Source organism: Bos indicus, chromosome 5 (genome assembly GCF_029378745.1).
Source record: "Bos indicus isolate NIAB-ARS_2022 breed Sahiwal x Tharparkar chromosome 5, NIAB-ARS_B.indTharparkar_mat_pri_1.0, whole genome shotgun sequence".
Lineage (NCBI taxonomy): Eukaryota > Metazoa > Chordata > Mammalia > Artiodactyla > Bovidae > Bos > Bos indicus.
This window is the reverse complement of record NC_091764.1, coordinates 40729664-40750983: the sequence shown is the minus strand read 5'-3', so window position 1 is coordinate 40750983 and position 21320 is coordinate 40729664. Positions and strand designations below refer to the sequence as shown.

The following is a 21320-nucleotide window of genomic DNA, read 5'->3' as shown; positions in this document are numbered from 1 at the left end:
GTACTTCTTGGACCTGGATATCTATTCCTTTCCAAGTTTAGGGAATTTTTCAGCTATTATCACTTCAAATAATTTGTCTACCATTCTCTCTCTCTCTTTTCCTTTTTGGATCTCTATATGAAAATGTTAGTATGCTTGATGTTGTCTGGGAGTTCTCATATTTTAAAATTTCTTTTCCTCTGTTTGTTCAGCTTGTGTGATTTTCATCACACTGTTTTCTAGTTCACTGATCTATTCCTCTATATCATTTAATCTACTGTTGATTTTTGTATATAATTTTAATTTTGGTTTTTGTATCCTGTTTCAACTCTGTTTCATTCTTCTTTATATTTTCTAGCTTTTTGATAAACTCACTATATTCATCATTCTTCTCCTGAGTTTGTTGAGGATCTTTATGATCATTACCTTGAGCTGATGTCGGTAGATTGCTTATCTCCATTTGGCTAATTCTTCTTCTGAGATTTTATCTTGTTCCTTCATTTGGAGCATATTCCTGTGTTGCCTCATTTTGCATAATTCTTTGTTTTTGTTTGTATATTGAGTTAGATTGATTATGTTTCCTAATCTTACAGGAGTGTCCTTATAGTACACTCCTTTCTGGCTAACAGAGCTGTATGATCTAGTGGTGCCCTCTGCATGGTCTGAGTGGGCCACTGAATGTTGTGGTGCTGTGTAGGTGGGGCCCGTTTCTGGTGGGTTAGCTGCCGAGACCTCCTTGTGTAGAGGCTGCTGGTCGTTGGTGCTCAAGACAGGGTCGTAGTATGGCTGACTGCACAGACTAGGGGTTTCTGGAACTGGTTCCATCCCACGGGTAAGTGGAGCTGTGTCTTGGCATGGCTGACTTAAGGTCTGGGAGGTCTTGGAGCAGTTAACTGCAGACACAGGGTTTTGGAGCTGGAGTTAACATGCTGCTTGGTAGCGTAAGGTCCCTGGTTAGCTGCTGTGAGCCTGGGAGTCCCAGGGCAGCTGACTATGGGCCCTGGGGATTTTCAGTTCTGGTGCCTACCTGCTGGTAAGCACAGCTGATGCTTGGATAGATGCAGAACCCAAAAATGGCACTTGCCGGTACCAATGTCCTCGTGGTAAAATATGCTACATCAAATGGCTGTCAGCGGCATCTTCTGGAGTGACTCTCCCAAGGGGGTCCCAGTTGCCTTCTGTCTCCCTGAGAGACTCTCCAAGATAGCAAGTGGGTCTGATCCAGACTCTTCTAAACCTATTGCATGCTAGGTTTCCAAGTGTATGAGACTTTTCATGGGCTCTTTAAGAGTGAAGTCTCTGATTCCTATAGCCCTCTTGCTCTCTCATTGTGCAAGTCCTGCTGGATTTTAAAGCCAAATGTTCTAGGGGCTCAAGCCCAGTACCTCCAGGTTTGAGGGATTAATGAGGTGCTTGGACCCCTTGATTCATAGGGAGAACTTCTGTAAATAACCTCTTTGATTATTCTCTTGTTTATTGGTTGCTTATTTGGTAGTGTGGGTGTTCACTGTATCACATTCCCCGTCCTTCCTGTCATCTCATGTAGTTCCTTCTTTATATCTTTACTTGTGGAATATCTTTTCTGCTAGTTTTCAGATAATTTTCATAGATTGTTGCACTATAAGTAGTTATAATTTTGGTGTGCTCATGGGAGGAAGTGAGTTCAGGGTTTCCCCTGAGAAGAATCTTCTGTGCAATCTTGATCACTCCCTGATCAAGGGTTGATTCTTACTACGGTGCCTCAGGATTGGTTACATTTGAAATTAACCTTGATTTCTTTGTTCAGACTCAATTATCTGGTCTTTCTGACTTCATACTTCTTTGTTCTTGGTTCCCAGCCATGTTAACTTTCCTCGGATCCCTTTGCATAGTCCTTGGAGTTCTGCCTTATGAGAATAGTAAGAACTTAAGCAGCTCATTCACCAGTCTCCATTGAAAGACACTTGGGAACATTGCATAGGAAGGGCTGGATATAGTTTTATAGGGAAATAATTGGTTTGGTGGTCAACAAAACTGGGTTTTGTCATGGTGGTTCCCAGGTCAAGGTTCAAACATCTTGTGTGACATTTTATTCATTTAATTGATTAGTTAATAAAATCAGTATTTATTGAGCCTTAGACACCTGAGCTACATCAGATAAATAGAAATCCCAGGTTCATGAAGCTTTTACTCTAGTGGGAAAGATAAGTAAAAAGGCTAATTGATATATATGATATGTGAACCTTGACTGTATTACAAAGAATGTGAAGCCAAAAAAAAAAATATGAAGCAAAGAAAAAGTATACATGTTAGTGTTCAGAGGTGATGAAATTGTGACTATGCAGTGAGGAAACAAGGTAACTGTTGAAGTGAAGGCCTGAAGGAAGTTGCTTTTTGTTATTGGTCTTTTACAACAGATAATTTATTGCTAAAATGGTGTAGAAGAGGTCATGGGTATTGTGTAGAGAGCTGGTAAATGAGATGTAAACTCTATAAACTCTAAAGTGACTCCATGCTGTAATTTTTTCTCCAAGGTGTACTGTATGAGGAAATTTCTGTTCTTAATTTTCAAATCTCAAATTGAGTTCATGTCCAAGACAGTGATTGTTAAAGTGTGGTCTCTGGACCAGCAGCATCATTTGGGGACTTTTTAAAAATGTAGGTTCTAGGGCCCCATACAGACCCAGTGCATCATAAACTGTGTAGTTGAAACTCAGCAATCTGTTTTAACAAGTCCCTGAGAGAATTCTTGTGTACTCTGAAGTGTGGGAACTGCTGATCTAGAATAACTCCTATGATGTAAATTATTTCCTTAGTTAGAATTTAGCCATTTTAGGAGGAGCTGTTAAAGCTTTTGATTTGACTGAGCAAAATAATCAAATTATTCTTTTTTTAATTGATTAATTAAAAATCAGTAAAGTTTTTTTATTGGACTAGCATTTGTTTATACTAAGTTTTATGTGTACAACATTTTATTTCTACTTATATATACACTGCAGTGTGCTCACTACCAAAAATTTAGTTTCCATTTATCACCATACTGTTCATCCCCTTTACACACTTCACCCACCTCTACCCCTTTCCCCTCTGGTAACTGCCACAGTGTTTTTGGTTGGTTTGTTCATTTATTTTGTTTTTTATATTCTACGTGTGAGTGAAATCATACAGTCTTTATCTTTCATCATCTGACTGATTTCATTTAGCATAATACCATCAGGGTCCATCCATGTTGGTGCAAATGACACGGTTTCATCTTTTTTTGTGATTGAGTAGTATTGCACCATATATGTATGTCATACCTTCTTTATGCATTCATTGGCTAATGGGCACTTAGGTTGTTTCTGTATCTTGGATATTATAAATAATACTATGAAGAACATAGGGGTACATATATCTTTTCAAATTAGTGGTATTTTCATGTTTTTTAAAATATAAATATCCAGAAGTGGGATACCTGGATTATGTGGTAGTTCTGTTCATAGTTTTTTAAGGAATCTCTATACTGTTTTCCATAGCAACTGTACCATTTTTCATTACCTTTTATCTACTTCCTCATCAACACTTGAATAACCAACTTCTTACCATATTTCAATGATTTTTTAGATTTTGAAAAAGTATGAGTTTTCAGATTTTGTCAGTAATTTAGAATACATATATTACTTCTACTTACAAGTTTTGTCTGATCTTTTCTTTTATTCTCAATTTCAGATGCATAACTAATTTAAAAAAAATAGTATTTAAAGCTCTCTCAGTTTCATTCCTCCCACCTTCAATATTAAAATATAGTTTATAATGTTGGAATTGATATTTATATAGAGGCTTCAAGATAAATGGTATTTATATGGAAACTTTAAGGTATTATGGAAACTTTCAAGACCCTGGATTTGCATTTACTGAAGAAAGTTTATTATGAAGAGGAAAATTATTTCATAATCATTTTCCACACATACTGTGAAGTCAATTGTAAAGCAGTCTGTTTCTTAAGCTTTGTTATTATTTTGTGAAAATATATAGTTATGTTTTATATGTTTTTTATTAGTGCTTTTCATAACTTTGTGTATCATAGCACAGATAGAAATGATAATGTTTGCATGGTCCACTGAAGTAAGTGGAGAAGGCTGAGGGCAACCCAACCTGGTTTCAGTCTTACTTCCTCCATCCCTTAAGAGCTGATAGGATCTTCACTCATCTATAACTTATTCCCAGGTCACCAGTGAGCCTCTGCTCTACATCAGTTCAGTTATTTTGTGAAGTTGCTTTATAATTAGAATGAAATTTAGTTTTCATTCTTATGTTGGAGGGCATTATGTAAAAATGTGTTTCTTCAAAAATATTCTTTTCACAAGAATGGTAATCACATTCCCCTAGTTTTCTCTGTGAATGAAACTTTCACACTAAAACCTCAAATGGTTAATAAATATGAAAACATTGGAAATAGTATATATTTTAAAGAAAAAAATTAATGATATTTAAGTTGTCTGCTACTGCTAAGTCACTTCAGTCATGTCCGACTCTGTGTGAACCCATGGACAGCAGCCCACCAGGCTCCGCTGTCCCTGGGATTCTCCAGGCAAGAACCCTGGAGTGGGTTGCCATTTCCTTCTCCAATGCATGAAAATGAAAAGTGAAAATGAAGTCGCTCAGTCGTGTCCGACTCTTAGCGACCCCATAGACTGCAGCCTACCAGGCTCCTCCGTCCATGGGATTTTCCAGGCAAGAGTACTGGAGTGGGATGCCATCGCCTTCTCCGATTTAAGTTGTCACTGAAATATAAATTAATATATAGTTGTATATACATTCTGATGAACTTTGATTATCTTTAATAGTATTTGTCTTATTGCAAGATTATGAAAATGTCCTTTCATTTATTCAAGTAACATTTAAAAAATCTTGTAGTTAATTTTAGAAAGATCCTGTTGTCAAAAGGAATATATCTGAATGTATTGGAGTTAATGCAGAAGCATATGCATTCTCCTGAAGTGGCTGAAAGTGGCTGTAAAATGCTAAATCATCTTTTCGAAGAAAGGTAATAAATATTTATGAATTTATGTAGAATATATAATATTGGACCAGGTAGAATATCAATATTTTGAGCATAATTGTAAGAATAAAAAGAAAAGGCATTTGAAGATGGAAACATTTTGCAACATAATCTCATGTCAGTAATACATAGACTTATTTTATTTATATATAGAAATATGTTGAAAATTTGCTTTTGTGCTTTATGATTGGTATTGACTGTGTTTTGAAAAATGGTGCTTATATAGCACATAACCTTAAACAGTTTTTAAAATTTTGTTATGTGGAAGATATAACATGTAAAATTAGGATATGGCTTCTAATTGTTGCTTTCTCACAACTAATATTTATCAAAATTCATTCATTAGAATTAGCTTTGTCTTTTCTTCCTGCTCTCATTCCTTACCTGGGGAAGCATTTTATCACTTTTAGTTCAAGCATAGAGATGTTAAGATTATATGTCTAGTTTGTGGCACAGAGAGACGGTATCATTTATCTGGGAATGGATAATGCAGGTTTGGGGTAGAATGGCAAGTAGTGGCAGGGTGGGGAGGGAAGGGGAGTGAAGTCTATCTAAAATTTGTTTAAAAGGCTAAAACTGAGTTAATACAGAGGAACATGTATAATATCATATATGAAACGAGTCGCCAGTCCAGGGTCGATGCACGATACTGGATGCTTGGCCTGGTGCACTGGGACGACCCAGAGGGATGGTATGGGGAGGGAGGAGGGAGAAGGGTTCAGGATGGGGAATACATGTATACCTGTGGCGGATTTATTTTGATATATGGCAAAACCAATACAATATTGTAAAGTTAAAAAATAAAATAAAATTAAATTAAAAAAAAATACAGAGGGTTATCTCCTCTGAAGGATGTGCTCAGCACATTTTTGTACTTTATTAGGTCAAAGAATGCAAGCTAACTTTGACATAGTCTAAATACATTTCAAACAGAAAAAGAGCGTTAAAAAACTGTCCTGTGTCAAATGGCACAGATGTTGCAGTAAAAACTGATTTTGAGTCCTGGTTTTCCCACTAATTTGAGTCAACTATTTGATCTCTAAACTTCAGAATCCTCATTGGTGATGAGGAATAATAATAACAAATTCATAAATTTTTGGCTTATAATGTAAGGATTAAATAAGTTTGAACAAAAGACTTAGGAAAATGACTGGTGTGTTTTAAGCCCCCAGTAAAACATAACTGTTTTTACTAACAGGTATTAAATATTAATAGGGCTTCCCTGTTGGCTCAGATGGTAAAAAAATCTGCCTCCTAGGCAGGAGACCCGGGTTTGATCCCTGGACTGGGAAGATCTTCTGGAGAAGGGAGTGGCTACCTACTCCAGTATTCTTGCCTGGAGAGTTCCATGGACAGAGGAGCCTGCGGTCTCAGAGAGTCAGAAATGACTGAATGACTCACACTTTCACTTTCAAATATGACTAAGTGAAATGCATGTAGCATGATAAACTGTATGTAACGTGTTTACAGACTTAGAATGAATGGCATTACATTGTTTTTAATGTAAAAATACATTGTTTTTAATGTAATGTAAATGTAATAATTTAATATAATTTAATAAGTCCAGCTTATCTATTTATGTTTATATATCATAACTTTAAACAATCTCTCTCTTTTTAAAATGTTGTTCTTGACATTTAAATTAAAAGTTTATGTTAAATTGTGATTGTTTATGGTCCTGTCAGTGTGTGAACCTTCTTAAGGAGGGAAAAATACAGTGGAATAATGGACAGTTTAAGATGTTGTAGATTCTGGGCAATTAATCTTTCTGGCTGTTTCCTCATATGTAAAATGCATGAATTTCTAGTTCTAGGGATTCAGAATTGACTATGACAACGTGTCTGCCCCTAAAAATCTCATTTTTAAGCAGATATTTACAATACAGTGTGATAATTCAATGACAGAGATGTGTAAGATCATAGGGTATTGGTGAATCAAGCTAGGGTGACCAAAGGAGAGAGGCTACAAAGAGGGGATGTGTTTAAACTGGGACTTTAAGATGGTAAAGAGGGACTATATGTCAGTAACCATCAGATCAGATCAGATCAGATCAGTCGCTCAGTCGTGTCCGACTCTGTGACCCCATGAATCACAGCACGCCAGGCCTCCTTGTCCATCACCAACTCCCAGAGTTCACTGAGACTCACGTCCATCGAGTCAGTGATGCCATCCAGCCATCTCATCCTCTCATAGACCCATGCAAAGTGAGGACCCAGATCCGATGTGCAGAAGTTTTAGTCAGTATGGTACTATGTAAAAGCAAGGGTTGCCTCTATTAAATTTGGTAGGACCTACTGACATCTACATTTATGTTTTGATTAACATACATTTGTGTGTATGTTAAATAATAGCTAAAATGCCTTAGAGAAACTTTAGTGCAAATAAAACTAATTAAGACTACCATACAAGAAGTCCAGTGGTGTTAATCAGGAACAGGCAGGTGGTTGTGCTGTAAACAGCTCTCTGGACTTGGCGGTCAGAGTTTGCATTCCAGCCCTGGCTCTGTCATGTTCCAGTGAAAGGACCTTGATGTTTAACCTCTATCAGCCTAAATTCTTTACCTAGAAAATGCAAATAATACCTTCTTTCCAGGAGTTGTTGCCAGTGACCCTGTACAGATCAAAAGGAGGTTGTTAGTTCCGGGAAACTAAGTAAAAGACTTCCAATTTACTGTGAATGTAACTTCTTGAGGTCAAAGTTTAACCGAATAAGAATTTAAATTGTGTTTGTTCATATCACTGAGTTCACATAGCCTTTTCTGATAAAATAGTTCTGTTTTCTTGTACTTGTTTCAAATTGGTGTTTGTATTGGAATCAGGTTGGACTTTTAATAAGCATTTCAATATTATATCTCCAGTAGCACTTCCCTGGATACAATGGCAGCAGTGGTTCCCAAAATAATAACAGTCATGAAAAGTCATGAGACATCATTATCCGTGCAGCTGGAAGCACTTCGAGCTATGTTACATTTTATAGTTCCAGGTAAGTCACATAGTTGATTGTGGGAAGAGCTGTCATTGTAAATAAATATTTTGACTTTTCATGAAATATCAACTTTCTAGGCAAAAATTAAAGGACTGGTTTCTGCCAACCAAATTCAAATCTTTGCACTAGCCCAAAAATAAAACTAGAGGGAAAATGATGAGATAGAGGAGTCAGATAAATTTACATTAAAATTTAATAAGAAGCATCAATAGTTTATTTACAGAAAAATAACTGCAACATAGTGTGGTGCTTCAACTCCAAGGATAGTGTCATCTCTGCTATTTTTTTTGTATTTCTGTTGACATTGCTGAGTTCAAGTTTTTTGTTTGTTTTCTGTCTTAATTATAATAATAGCTAACTAATTTTCACACTTCCTCTCTTGCCTCTTTCCAGTCCTTCTTCTACTCTGTGGTTGAATGCATCTTTCTCAAATATAACCATGTGGCTTTTACTCATTAACTACAATAGTGTCCATTGTACCCCATTTACATCCTGCTTACATTTATTATGACTTCATTTGTCTCCAAACCCATTTAAAACACCTCCTCCTCCTTTCCTTTATTATGTATTTATTAATTGCCACTTATGTTCTATACATTGTGATGACTGCAAAGGTCTGAAAAAAAGATGAAAAAAGATAGGATTGTACTACTTTTGGGAGCTTAGAGGTACAGAGACAGATAGTTAATTACCAGACAGCTGAGAGAGCCTGTTACGGGGCTTCCCTGGTAGCTCAGATGGTAAAGAATCCACCTACAATGAGGGAGACCTGAGTTCAATCCCTGGCTTGGGAAGATCCTCTGGAGAAGGGCATGGCAATCCACGCCAGTATTTTTGCCTGCAGAATCCCATGGGCAGAGGAGTCTGGCAGGCTACAGTCCATGGGGTCATAAAGAGTTGGACATGACCGAGAAACTTTCACTTTCACATTATAAAAGTCTATGAAAATATTGATGGAAGCACAAATAGTTTATTCAAAAGAGTATGTGAGAAATTGTGATGTTTACAGTTGACGGGTGAGTCAGGCTGACCTGGTAAAAAGGCCAGGAGGGACATTTCAAGCAGAAAGAGAAAGAACACATGGTCTGGGATGAGTGGAGCATGGTGTTGAGGAGAGCAGTGCCTGGGGGTGAATGTGGAAGGGTGGGCAGAGGCTGGGAGGGAAGGGCCTTGAACAGAAGGCTGAGCAGTTTGTGCTTTATTTAATGCAAGTCAATTCAAAAATTTTATTAAAGGTGTTTGAAAGTTGCAGTGTCATAACTAAAGCTGCCACTTATAACAGCAGTAGTATGGTGTGGAGCATGATTTGCAGGGGGAGCCTCCTGCAAGGAGACTAGGCTGGAGGCTGTGATGGCCAGATGAGACATAGTGGGAGCCCAGCCAAGAAAGCAGGAGAGGATGCATGTGGGAGGTGATTAGGAGGCACCTTTGATGTGATTTTCTGACTACTGAATATCAGGGATGTTATTATTTTGCTCTGTGAGAGTCCCAGTACTTTTGAAGTTCATTTTTTTGGTCCTTTTAAATGAAATCTTCCTAAACCTACCATTTTCTGTAGTCATATTGGTATTTATATATCTGAGTATAAGAGTATAGAATTTTTCAAGGAAAGGGCTTTCTTTAGTCATGTCTTTTTTTTTTTTAATCCCCTGGAAACTTGGACAAAAATTCAGTAAATTTTGAATTGAATCATGTCCCATTCAAATTGTCAAATAACTTTTGAGATATAATTTAACAGACATAATTTTGCTTGGATATTATTGAGAATTTAAAAAAATTTTATAGATTGTAAAAAAGCAAACAAAATCCTTTTGATTGTCCTTAAAGATGTCAACTTTATTCTTCTGAGAGTGGATTTGAGTTTTAAAGATAACCAAAAGACATTCAGAATTGTCTGTTAATAAAATAATACTCTTTTAGTTAAGAAGTAAGTTTTGAATATAGAATTTCTTTTATTGTTCTGAGATGATTTTGAAGTGACATTGATAGTAATAATTTAGATGTATGAAATTATTGATTTAAATGATAAATCATAGTTTTATAATGTTTTTAGGTATATTAAACAGATGCCCTTGAAAATAATATTATAAATTCATGGTGATACTTTATATATGAAAATATATATTAATAGATATACCTTATAAGCATCCAGTTCCAGTTCAGTCACTCAGTCATGTCCAACTCTTTGCAACCCCATGAATCGCAGCACGCCAGGCCTCCCTGTCCATCACCAACTCCCAGAGTTTACTGAAACTCATGTCCATCGAATCGGTGATGCCATCCAGCCATCTCAGCCTCTGTTGTCCCCTTCTCCTCCCACCCCCAATCCCTCCCCACATCAGGGTCTTTTCCAATGAGTCAACTCTTCGCATAAGGTGGCCAAAGTATTGGAGTTTCAGCTTTAGCATCAGTCCTTCCAAGGAACACCCAGGACTGATCTCCTTTAGGATGGACTGATTGGATCTCCTTGCAGTCCAAGGGACTCTTAAGAGTCTTCTCCAACACCACAGTTCAAAAGCATCAATTCTTTGGTGCTCAGCTTTCTTCACAGTCCAACTCTCACATCCATACATGACCACTGGAAAAACCATAGCCTTGACTAGATGGATCTTTGTTGGCAAAGTAATGTCTCTGCTTTTGAATATGCTATCTAGGTTGGTCACAACTTTCCTTCCAAGGAGTATGCGTCTTTTAATTTCATGGCTGCAGTCACCATCTGCAGTGATTTTGGAGTCCCCCAAAATGAAGTCTGACACTGTTTCCCCGTCTATTTCCCATGAAGTAATGGGACCAGATGCCATGATCTTCGTTTTCTGAATGTTGAGCTTTAGGCCAACATTTTCACTCTCCTCTTTCACTTTCATCAAGAGGCTTTTGAGTTCCTCTTCACTTTCTGCCATAAGGGTGGTGTCATCTGCACATCTGAGGTTATTGATATTTCTCCTGGCAATCTTGATTCCAGCTTGTGCTTCTTCCAGCCCAGCGTTTCTCATGATGTACTCTGTATAGAGGTTAAATAAGCAGGGTGACAATATACAGCCTTGACGTACTCCTTTTCCTATTTGGAACCAGTCTATTGTTCCATGTCTAGTTCTAACTGTTGCTTCCTGACCTGCATATAGGTTTCTCAAGAGGCAGGTCAGGTGGTCTGGTATTCGCATCTCTTTCAGAATTTTCCATGGTTTATTGTGATCCACACAGTCAAAGGCTTTGACATAGTCAATCAACTATGCTTATAAGGTCTATTTCTGCTTTATTGACCTTATAAGCATATCAATATATAAATACATTTCTCTATTAGGTAAAGGCTTAATCATCTACTTCACTCTGTGATAACATACTGTATTACCATAGCATGCCACACAAATAACCGTATTCTATCATGCTGTAATTATGCCATACTATACCATCCTGTAGTTAGGGATTGGGAATATCCCCTGGAGGAGGAGGTGGCAATCCACTTTAGTCTTCTTGCCTGGAGAATCTCACGGACAGAGGAGGTCGCACAGAGTCGGACGTGACTGAAACAACTGAGCATATACCATCCTATAGCATATGATTCAGTATGTCAGTGAGTAACTATAATATCAGTACCCCAGTAGTTTTAAGTTTGAATATAATTATGGTTTTGACATGTTAAGTTGAAGTAGGTACTTATAAGATGTTTAGATGTACATGTATACAATTATTAACTAAACCATATTCAAACTATTAATTGTAACAGATGTGCATTATAGCAAATTTGTGTAATTTAGTATCTAATTCAGGAGCACATATTGCATCTAGTATTATGTCACTTAAATTGCTTTCAATCTGGTACTGTTCACTTCCTCCTTTTTTATAACAATAACTTATTGAAGTGATTGAGCCTGTGCTTTAAAAGAATAATACTGAAGACCTACTTACTTTAATAAATATCATTTGACTTGTTCCTTCTTGTCTTGCAAAATTCTTTAGGAAAGGACATACGCATATTGGGAAGTGTATAGAGGAAAGTGATTATGAATATAAAGCCAAACAGTAGGAGAAACTGTATTTGTTTACTTTTGCAGAGGAGATAATTCAAGAGGTTATAAAAATATTAAAGCCCATTCATTTATATTTAGTTAATAACAAATGTGTAAGGCATTATTCAAAGTACTTCATATGAAATTTTAAAATTCTCATAGCAACCCATCAGTCAGATTCTACCCGCTCCTCCCCCCACCCCGCCCCCATTTTACCAATGACGAAACTGAGACATAAGATACAAAGATTTTAAGGTCACAGCTTATATAATGGAAGGTTTTCACCCGAGGCAGCCTGAGTTAGGAGCTTTCCAGGTGGTGGTAGTGTAAAGAACCCGCCTGCCAATGCAGGAGACTTAAGAGACGTGGGTTCGATCCCTGGGTCGGGAAGATCTTAAGGAGGGCATGGCAACACATTCCATTATTCTTGCCTCGAGAGTCCCATGGACAGTGGAGCCTGGGAGACTACAGTCCTTGGGGGTCACAGAGAGTCAGACACAACTGAAGCAACTTAGCACCAGCACCAGCCTGAATCAGAATGGGTGCTTTCTAAAGACACATTTGTGCAAGTGGCTATTGAACAGGTGTTATACCTAAAGAGCTGTGCTTGGAACTCTTGGTAATCTGGAGATGATTAGGTTATGGATCCCCTCTTCAAAAAGTTTGCAGTTCAAACAGTTTAAAGGACTATTATTTGGTAAGGAAATTATATCGATTCTGGATAGTAGAACCTCAAGTGATATGGCAAAGACCAGAGATGAAATTTTGGGAGTGTTCATTTGGTCTTAATGTAAGAAAGACAGTTAGTAAGACTCCTTACATTTAGCATGAAGCTTTTACATTTCAACAGGACTGCTCTTAATGGTTACATCTCCTTGTGATATAATAGGCAGCTTTAGAAATTAATGTGGTCTTGGTTACTGAAAATGAGACACTAAGAGTTTAAGTGGCTTGTCCAAGGTCATACAGCTGTAGTAAATGTCAGGACCTATTTGAATAAATTTTAAAATGAGCACTGAATGTTCCAGGAGGGTGAAAATCATGCCTGTCAAATTCATTGTGGTATTCTCAGCATGCGGCAAAATCCTTTGCATGTATTGTTGGCATTTAAATTTTTGTTAAGTAAATGAAAACTTATATGCAGCCAACTTATTACTTTTATTACTACAAATTACTGAAGTGAAAGATTATAAGGTATTGCTTATTAATAATTATTTTTATAGTCATAGATTTTAGAAACATTGTTCACAATTATTTTATTTACATGTTCTATTATATGTTCTGTATATGTTCAATATTTTTTGACTTCCTGTTTTTCAACCATTTTGGGATAGTTCAGCTACAATGTAGCTTAATAAAGTATGTTTTAAGTTACTTAATACTTTTATACAGCCTTCCTTAGAGGACTTTTGATAAAACTACATGTTCTTTACCATCATAATGCTGAATTTTCCACTGTTATTCCTGTTACTCTCTTATGTCTACCTTTCATATCTGACGTTTTTATGTTAGAGTCCAAATAACTTTGAACTTTTTTTCAAATTGTCCACCACTGCATAAAAATCTAGCTTCTTGTAGTAAGTACAGACTATTTGTTAATACACAAAAAAGAGATTGTTGGTTCCATAAAATTGCTCCACCATAGTAACTTCTTGCTACTTTAAGTTCAGTAAACATCCACATACAGTGTATTTATTTTATATTCAGTGATGAACAATTTTTAGAAATTTCTTAAACTTTAGAGTTATTTCTTTGATAAAGAACCATGTATTAGAAAAATGTACAACATATGTATTGTTGGGTTAATTATAATCATTCCTAATAAATGACATTCTATTCAGCCTAAATCTTTTATGAGAAAATGATGTGTATTTATTTTGCATTTAGGCATCCCGGAAGAATACAGGGAAGATACTGAATATCAGCATAAGCTAAATATGATTGAAAAGCAGTGTTTCAGGAATGATATTCACAAATTGGTCCTGGCAGCTTTGAACAGGGTATGTATAATAAAAGATTCTGCCTTTATACTCTTAACTAGAATATGAAATTTGGGGATGTATGGGGGCTTTTATTAGCTTAAGCTTCCCATGTTCTGTTTACTATGATAGTAGGAAGTTATCTGTTTAGAAACATAAGATGATAGTAGGGATGTAAGAGGGTGAAGAGATGTACCATTCCAGCTAAGAGAAGTGCACTGTCAGTTACAGATTTTAACAGGCTCTTTTGATAAATCCATTTGAGTCAATTCAGTCAGAGAGAGAACTCTGGATGTTCACCTTAACCGCATAGTGATGTCAGGAGCCATGGCTGCTGTTTTCTCTTTCTGTCCTCCTGGTCTTTCTTTTCTGGTCCCATGCTGAAAGATTCGGTCCATGAAGACACACAGGGAGCAACATTGAAGTTTTTTTTTTTTTTCATTCCCTGTGCTTTTTTGTATTGTACTCCTTAGAGAAAACCTATGAAATAGCTCAGTTTTCATTGTTTCTTCCTAGTATTAGGCATTTACAAACACTGAGTTTCCCTGCTGGCTCAGCAGTAAAGAATCTGCCTGTGATACAGGAGACGGAGGAGACACGCGTTTGATCCCTGGGTTGGGAAGATTCCCTGGAGAAGGAAATGGTAACCCACTTCAGTGTTCTTGCTGTGAAAATCCAGTGGACAGAGGAGCCTGGCGGGCTACAGTCTGTGGGGTTGCAAAGAGTTGGACACGACTTAGCAACTGAGCATGCACATAACTATGTACATTTGCAATGATGTACTATAATTAATAAATTAATAATCATACTAAGTCTGAAAAAAGAGAAGAGGAGAATTATGTTTATATTGTGCAGTGCAAAAGGTATTGATGGAATTAAGATGGTTTGCAAGTTTAACATAAGATGAATTGGTTCTTTATAAAAGATATAAAGGTAAAGATGTAAAGATTAGGTTAATGTTTTTATGAAAGGAAAAGGTAGTCAAAGTAATTAATGGACATAATTCCTTCTGATTTAGTGTACTTTGAAAAATTTCACAAATTAAATAGAAGAGCCTGCAGAGAGATCTTCAAACATTCATTTTAAACTGAACTTTATAATGTAATTATCTGATATATTTGAGTCATTTTTACTCAGACTTTAATATGATCCTTGAATATAGCTTTGGGTTGAATTTAATTCCAGAAATACTTGGTGAAAATAAGCATGTGGAAGGAACTGTGTTAGGTGCTGGGAAGACAGAAATGAATATGCTTTGTATCCTTCTGTAATGGATCTCATAATCTGGCTGGGGAAGTGACAGCCATGCATAAAACAGAAAACAACACGAAGTTGTTGGGTGTTAGCACTTATGAGCTGCACTAGTTTTATGAATAGTACTTAAGGTACGGTAAATTATGTCTGACTCTTGGGACCCCGTGGACTGTAGCCTACCGGGCTCCTCGGTCTTTGGGATTTGCCAGGTAGGAATACAGGAGTGGGTTGCCATTTCCTTCTCCAGGGGATCTTCCCAACCCAGGGATTGAACCCCGGTCTCCTGCATTGCAGGCAGACTCTACCGACTGAGCCAACAGAGAAGCTCACTACTAGAGGAAAGAATAGTTAATTTTATTCGTGATGTGTGTTGGTGAAAAGCAAGTGGTACCAGAAAAGCTTTTTGGTAACTTTGATTCGGGTTATGTCATCTTTTCTAACATTATTGAATACAGGTGTGATAGAGTGGAAGGAGTTGCCAGTCAAGGGAGAAGTATTGTACTTACTGCCATCAGTACTGTGATGCCAAGAAAATCACCGTGTTCCTAAGTCTTACTTTCTTTTGCTATATAATCCCAGGAGAAGTGGTTGAGAACCTCCCTGTTGTTGTTTAGTCAGAGTTGTGTCTGACTCTTTGTGACCCTATGTATTATAGCCCACTAGACTACTCTCTCCTTGGGATTCTCCAGGCAAAGATACTGGAGTAGATTGCCACTTCCTTCTTCAGGGGATCTTCTTAACCCAGGGATCACACCAGGGTCTCCTGGATTGCAGGTGGATTCTTTACTGCTGTGAGTCACCAGGGAAACCCGAGAACCTCCCTCCCCCTTTCCTTATTTTCCATGCCACACCTGGGTAATGACACAGCATCTCACTAAATAGTGACTGCCATTTGTGGGCAAGGGATTAAGGTCATGGGGAAGCAGAAGTGGTACTGTTTTATTTTTTAAAATCTCCCCTGTGTAATTCCCCTAATTCTTTTCCATGGTTGAGAAAAAAAAATGCTCTAAAAGATGAATGTATTTTTTCCTTTTTTTTTTTAGTTCTAAAATCCCGTAATTGCATGTGTCACTCTGAGTAAATGTTACAAGGCATCAGAGATTTTGGGTCCAAATACTGTTGATGCAGTAAAATGAATTGCCATTAAAAATAAGCCTTTTCTTGGATAGCAAACTTCCAAATAAGATAGAATTTGTGATTCAACTAAGATTTACAATGCAAAAATTATTAAAAGTATATATTAAAGTGAATCAATGTCTGGAGGTGTACATAAATCCAGTAACATTCAGACTGAAGTTAAATCTGTCTGAAATATTAACATTGCATTTATGCTTGATCCTTTTAGCTTTTTCTACACATGAAAACTTCAGTCATCTGTTCCAGAGAGATCTATTTACCCAGTATTGTCTCTGGAGAACACAGTAGAAAATAGAGCTCTCAGCATTTTGCTCACATCTGTGCTTTGTGTGCAGTGGTACTGCTGCTGTCTTAAGTCAGGAAACTTACAAAGTCAGACCAATCTTCTCATTAAACATACACAAATCAAAGAGCTTGTGTGCCTCTCAAAAACCTTAAAGCAAAATGTACTCAGTTTAAATACTGAAGATACTATTTCAGTCGTGATTAATATATAGTGAAAGCAAGAGCTGATTTGTGAAAGCAACAGCAATAACAAAAACAAAGAGAAATTACATAGCACTTCCCTGGTGGCTCAGACGGTAAAGTGTCTGCCTACAATGCGGGATACCCAGGTTCAATCCCTGGGTCGGGAAGATCTCCTGGAGAAGGGAATGGCAACCCACTCCAGTATTCTTGCCCCCCCCCCCCCCACCAAAAAAGGGGGCTTAAAGAAATATTGGACTTTCCTTGTGGCTCAGCTGGTAAAGAATCCGCCTGCAATGCAGGAGACCTGGGTTCGACCCCCGGGTTGGGAAGATCCCCTGGAGAAGGGAAAGGCTACCCACTCCAGTATTCTTGCCTGGAGAATTCCATGGACTATACAGTCAGTGGGGTCGCAAAGAGTCGGACACAACTGAGCGACTTTCATTTTCACTTTGGGCTTCCCTGGTGGCTCAGAGGGTAAAGCGTCTGCCTGCAATGCAGGAGACCCAGGTTTGATCCCTGGGTTGGGAAGATCCCTTGGAGAAAGAAATGGCAACCCACTCCAAGACTCTTGCCTGGAAAATCCCATGGACAGAGAGGAGCCTGGTGGGCTACAGTCCATGGGGTCACAAAGAGTCGGACACGACTGAGCGACGTCACTTTCACTTCTAAGGTAAATAAAAATTTATAGAACTACTCCAAAGAAGACTCTGAAACTGAACTGGGAGTACAAAGAAAGAGTTAAGCATAGGAAAATGTATACCTTCTGTTTTGATAAAATTACTAATTTTTTAAAAATGAAAATTTATCTACCTTTATGAATCCTTATAAAAATAACAATGATATTTTCTGGAACTAGGTAAGTTAATGTAAAAATTTGAGAAAATTAATTAGATAATTACATGAATAATCAAGATAATTTGGAAAAAGAAGATAATATGGCCTAACTCTAGTATTAATAGATGATCAAATGTATTATAAAACTTTAGTGATTATACTGGTGTGACATTGGCACTAGCGATAGATCAGTATCACATAATGGTGATTTAGGAGATAGACTCAAATGCAAATGTTCAATTAGTGTATGGTTTCCCAACCACCGCAAGGAAAAATAGATGGCTCAGTAACTTGTACTGAATCAGCTAATTCTCTGGCCATCTGGAGAAAGCAAAGGAAGCTGCGTATTTACATTACTCGTTTAAAGAATCAAATCTCACGTGAATGAGATTTAAAAGTAAAAATGAATCTGGCATAGATTCTCAATCAGGGAAGAATACTGGAGTGGGTAGCCATTCCCTTCTCTAGGGAATTTTACCGACCCAGAGCTCAAACCTGGGTCTCTCACATTGCAGGCAGATTCTTTACTGTCTGAGCTGCCAAGGAAGCCCACAATCATTATTAAAGAAATGTAAATTAAAAACAAAACAAAGCAAAACAAAAACCTTGTTGGAGGAAATTTAATAATACTCATCTACATTAAAATGGACATGTTTTCTGACCAGCTATTCCACTCTAAGAATTTATAATATAGATATGCGTATACATGTGCAGAAAGTTTTTTAACAAGACTATTTATTGTGGCATTATTTGTAGTAAGAAGAATGTGGCAGCAGACTAAATGCTTACATGGTAATCATGAGTGTTGTTTGCCCCCGTCTGGTGATTCTGGGATTGTGTTTATTGGTGCTTTTGTAGTTGGATTGAATCATGTAATGGTTTTGGCCAAAGAGTTGTAAGTAGAGGTTTCATTTGTGATTTCTGGACCAAGCATTTAATTGCTGGTGAGGCATCTTATAGAACACTCTCTCAGGCACTGTGACCTACGATATTTGAGATGGTGGTTGCTCAGTTAGCACAACTCCGAGAGTGGCTGTGCTGAGTAGAGGCTCCCTCCTGATCTATAACACATATGAGACATGAATACAAATTGAACCTTTTCTTTTTCCAGTTTATGTAATTTTGAAGTTGTTACTACAGGTTAATTTAGTCTGTCCTGACAATACAATCCTTATCAATAGATCCTAAGAAAATAAATTATAGTATTTTGAAACTGTGTAGCTCTATGTAGGAATTAAAAACAGCTTGGTGAGATTCCTAATGTGTTGCCAAGGAATTATGTACAGTTTTCCATGAATATGACAAATATATTGCCCAGGTAGTCATTTTTTTCCTTCACATATATTAGCACATCATGTACATTAGCACATACCAAAAGTATGGTGAAACTAGTATATTTTCACTTCTTTATATCTTCTCTCTTCCCTGTATCACTCAGTTAAAGCAGATTATATGGTCTTTAGTTTTATATCTTTAAGTGTATAACGTATTCTAATGTGTATGGCCCCTGGAATCAGGATATCTGTATTTGAATCTGGCTTCACCATCTACAGACTAATGTATTCTGAACAAGTTTTTTAAAGCCTCCGTTACAGTATCTATAATATGGAGATAATAAATGGCTTTTCACTTAGGGTTATTATGAAGAATTTTATTATATAATTCATGCCATGTACTCTATGCAATGCCTGGTACATGGTATACAGTCAGTAAATGTTAGTTAATATTATTACTATTAGATTCAAAACTATCTTTTGACTTGTGGCTATAAAAGATGAGAAGATTGAAGTATTCGCACCATCTTCCTATTTTTACCTATTTTCTAACCAACTTTTGTTAAATACATTAATTCTACATTGACAAGTTTTAAAATATTTATATTCAATTCTGTAACCATACTTAATAAGTTGTTTTCATCTTCTTCCTACAGTCATGTGGACAGTGTTCACTGCAAGCTCTTTTGCTACAGTTCTTCCATTTATTTTTTAGTTGTCTGTTTCTTTTAAAAAAAGATTAATTTCCTGAACATTTTGTTGTCTGTATATTTGGACTCTTGAAAAAACAGTTTGGTTGATTGCAAAGTATTGGGGTTTTGTTTTCTTTTCTTTGAAAGCCTTTTAGGCTTTTCACTGTTTTATAGTACAGAATGTTTTAGTGGAACAGTCTGAGACCAATTTAATTCTTTTCTCATTTTTAAATGGTTTGGTATTTTTATCTGGATGCCCAAAGGATTCATTTTCTTAGAATCTACTTTATTAGGATATATCTCAGTGTTAGTCCTGGATAATGGTATCTTCTTTTTAGCCGTACATTTAATTTTTTTTCTGGAAAGTTTTTCTGAGTTGCAGTTTGACTTGGCTGGCAGTTAGGAAAGAGACCAGTGTGGGCATTTTCTCCTTGAGTTGGCTAGCTGACTCACTAGAGAAAATATTTTGATTGTTTTTGTAGTCTTTGAAAAAACTTGGGAAATTGTGAAGCATAGTTAACAGGATGTTTCTAATTAATATTTGTAGATATCCAACATTGGTACTTTCAAAAATTTCATGTGGACACTTGCTAGTAAATTAATTTCAATCCCCATTTGAATAACAGTGTTATGAATCACTATTTTCAAGATAGAACATTCAGTAAGTGAAAGCCCATTATAGGCTTGTAAATATCATATATACATATATACATAATGATATTTACTTTTCAAATTTATGAAACTGTCAAAATCAGATATCACTATTTAAAATCATCAAATAGTTTATTTGAACTCCATCACATATAATAATGTGATACTCTGCATTCTCTTTCTACATAGACAAATCATGGGTTTCCTGTTGCTAGTAATCAGGTGCATCATCAAACTGCACCTGAAATAGAGATTAGGGAAGCTCAAGAGAGCAGAACCAATAGTTGAGTAGAAACTTGTTAGAGGTGATGGTATTAAGGACAAGAACAGCTACTTTATAAATATAAGTGAAAGTGAAAGTGTTAGTCACTCAGTTGTGTCTGACTCTTTGCAACCTCATGGACTGTAGCTCACCAAGCTCCTCTGTCCGTGGGATTTCCTAGACAAGAATTCTAGAGTAGGTTGCCATTTCCTTCTCCAGGGGATCTTCCCAACCCTGGGGTGGAACCTGGGTCTCTCACACTACAGGCTGATTCTTTAGGTCTGAGCCATCAGGTACCAATTTGACTTAATTTTAGCATAAAAATAAGCCTATGGGTGCATTTTGAGGTTAAGAGCAGGGTCAGCCACATAACCCGGTACAAGATGAAAATGCAGGACCCTGTGTTTAAAATTATTAAGAATTTCAAGGTGGTGGCTGCAGAGTTTTAAACCAGGTCTGGGGCCCTTCTGAACACAGGGACCTGTGCTACTGCACATGTGTGTACTCCTCAAGCTGGCCTCCCTAGGATGCAGAAATGTGGTACTGTTAATTAAAACAGAAAGTTCAAAATGGCAATTTGAGTTGTCTTTTTTTTTCTTAGAGAAGATAATAAACTTTTAACTTTGAACATCTAAGTTCAAGATACTGGTGTCAAACAAAAAGAAATATGGACTTAGAACTTAAGAGAGTTTCAGTTCAGTTCAGTCGCTCAGTCGTGTCTGATTCTTTGTGAGCCCATGAATCGCAGCACGCCAGGCCTCCCTGTCCATCACCAGCT

General features: G+C 36.9%; 1 protein-coding gene across 5 annotated transcripts in view; it reads left to right on the top strand.

Moving 5' to 3' along the window:
- LRRK2 (leucine rich repeat kinase 2) overlaps nucleotides 1–21320 on the top strand; it is a 205011-nt gene that overhangs the window by 35430 nt on the left and 148261 nt on the right. For 4 of the 5 annotated variants that reach the window (XM_019960787.2, XM_070789266.1, XM_070789268.1 and 1 more), the window contains 3 exons: nucleotides 4855–4984; nucleotides 7857–7981; nucleotides 13879–13991. In XM_019960787.2, coding sequence (XP_019816346.2) covers nucleotides 4855–4984; nucleotides 7857–7981; nucleotides 13879–13991 — 368 coding nt within the window. The remainder of the gene's footprint in view (nucleotides 1–4854; nucleotides 4985–7856; nucleotides 7982–13878; nucleotides 13992–21320) is intronic. The other variant, XM_019960788.2, reaches the window with a different exon arrangement.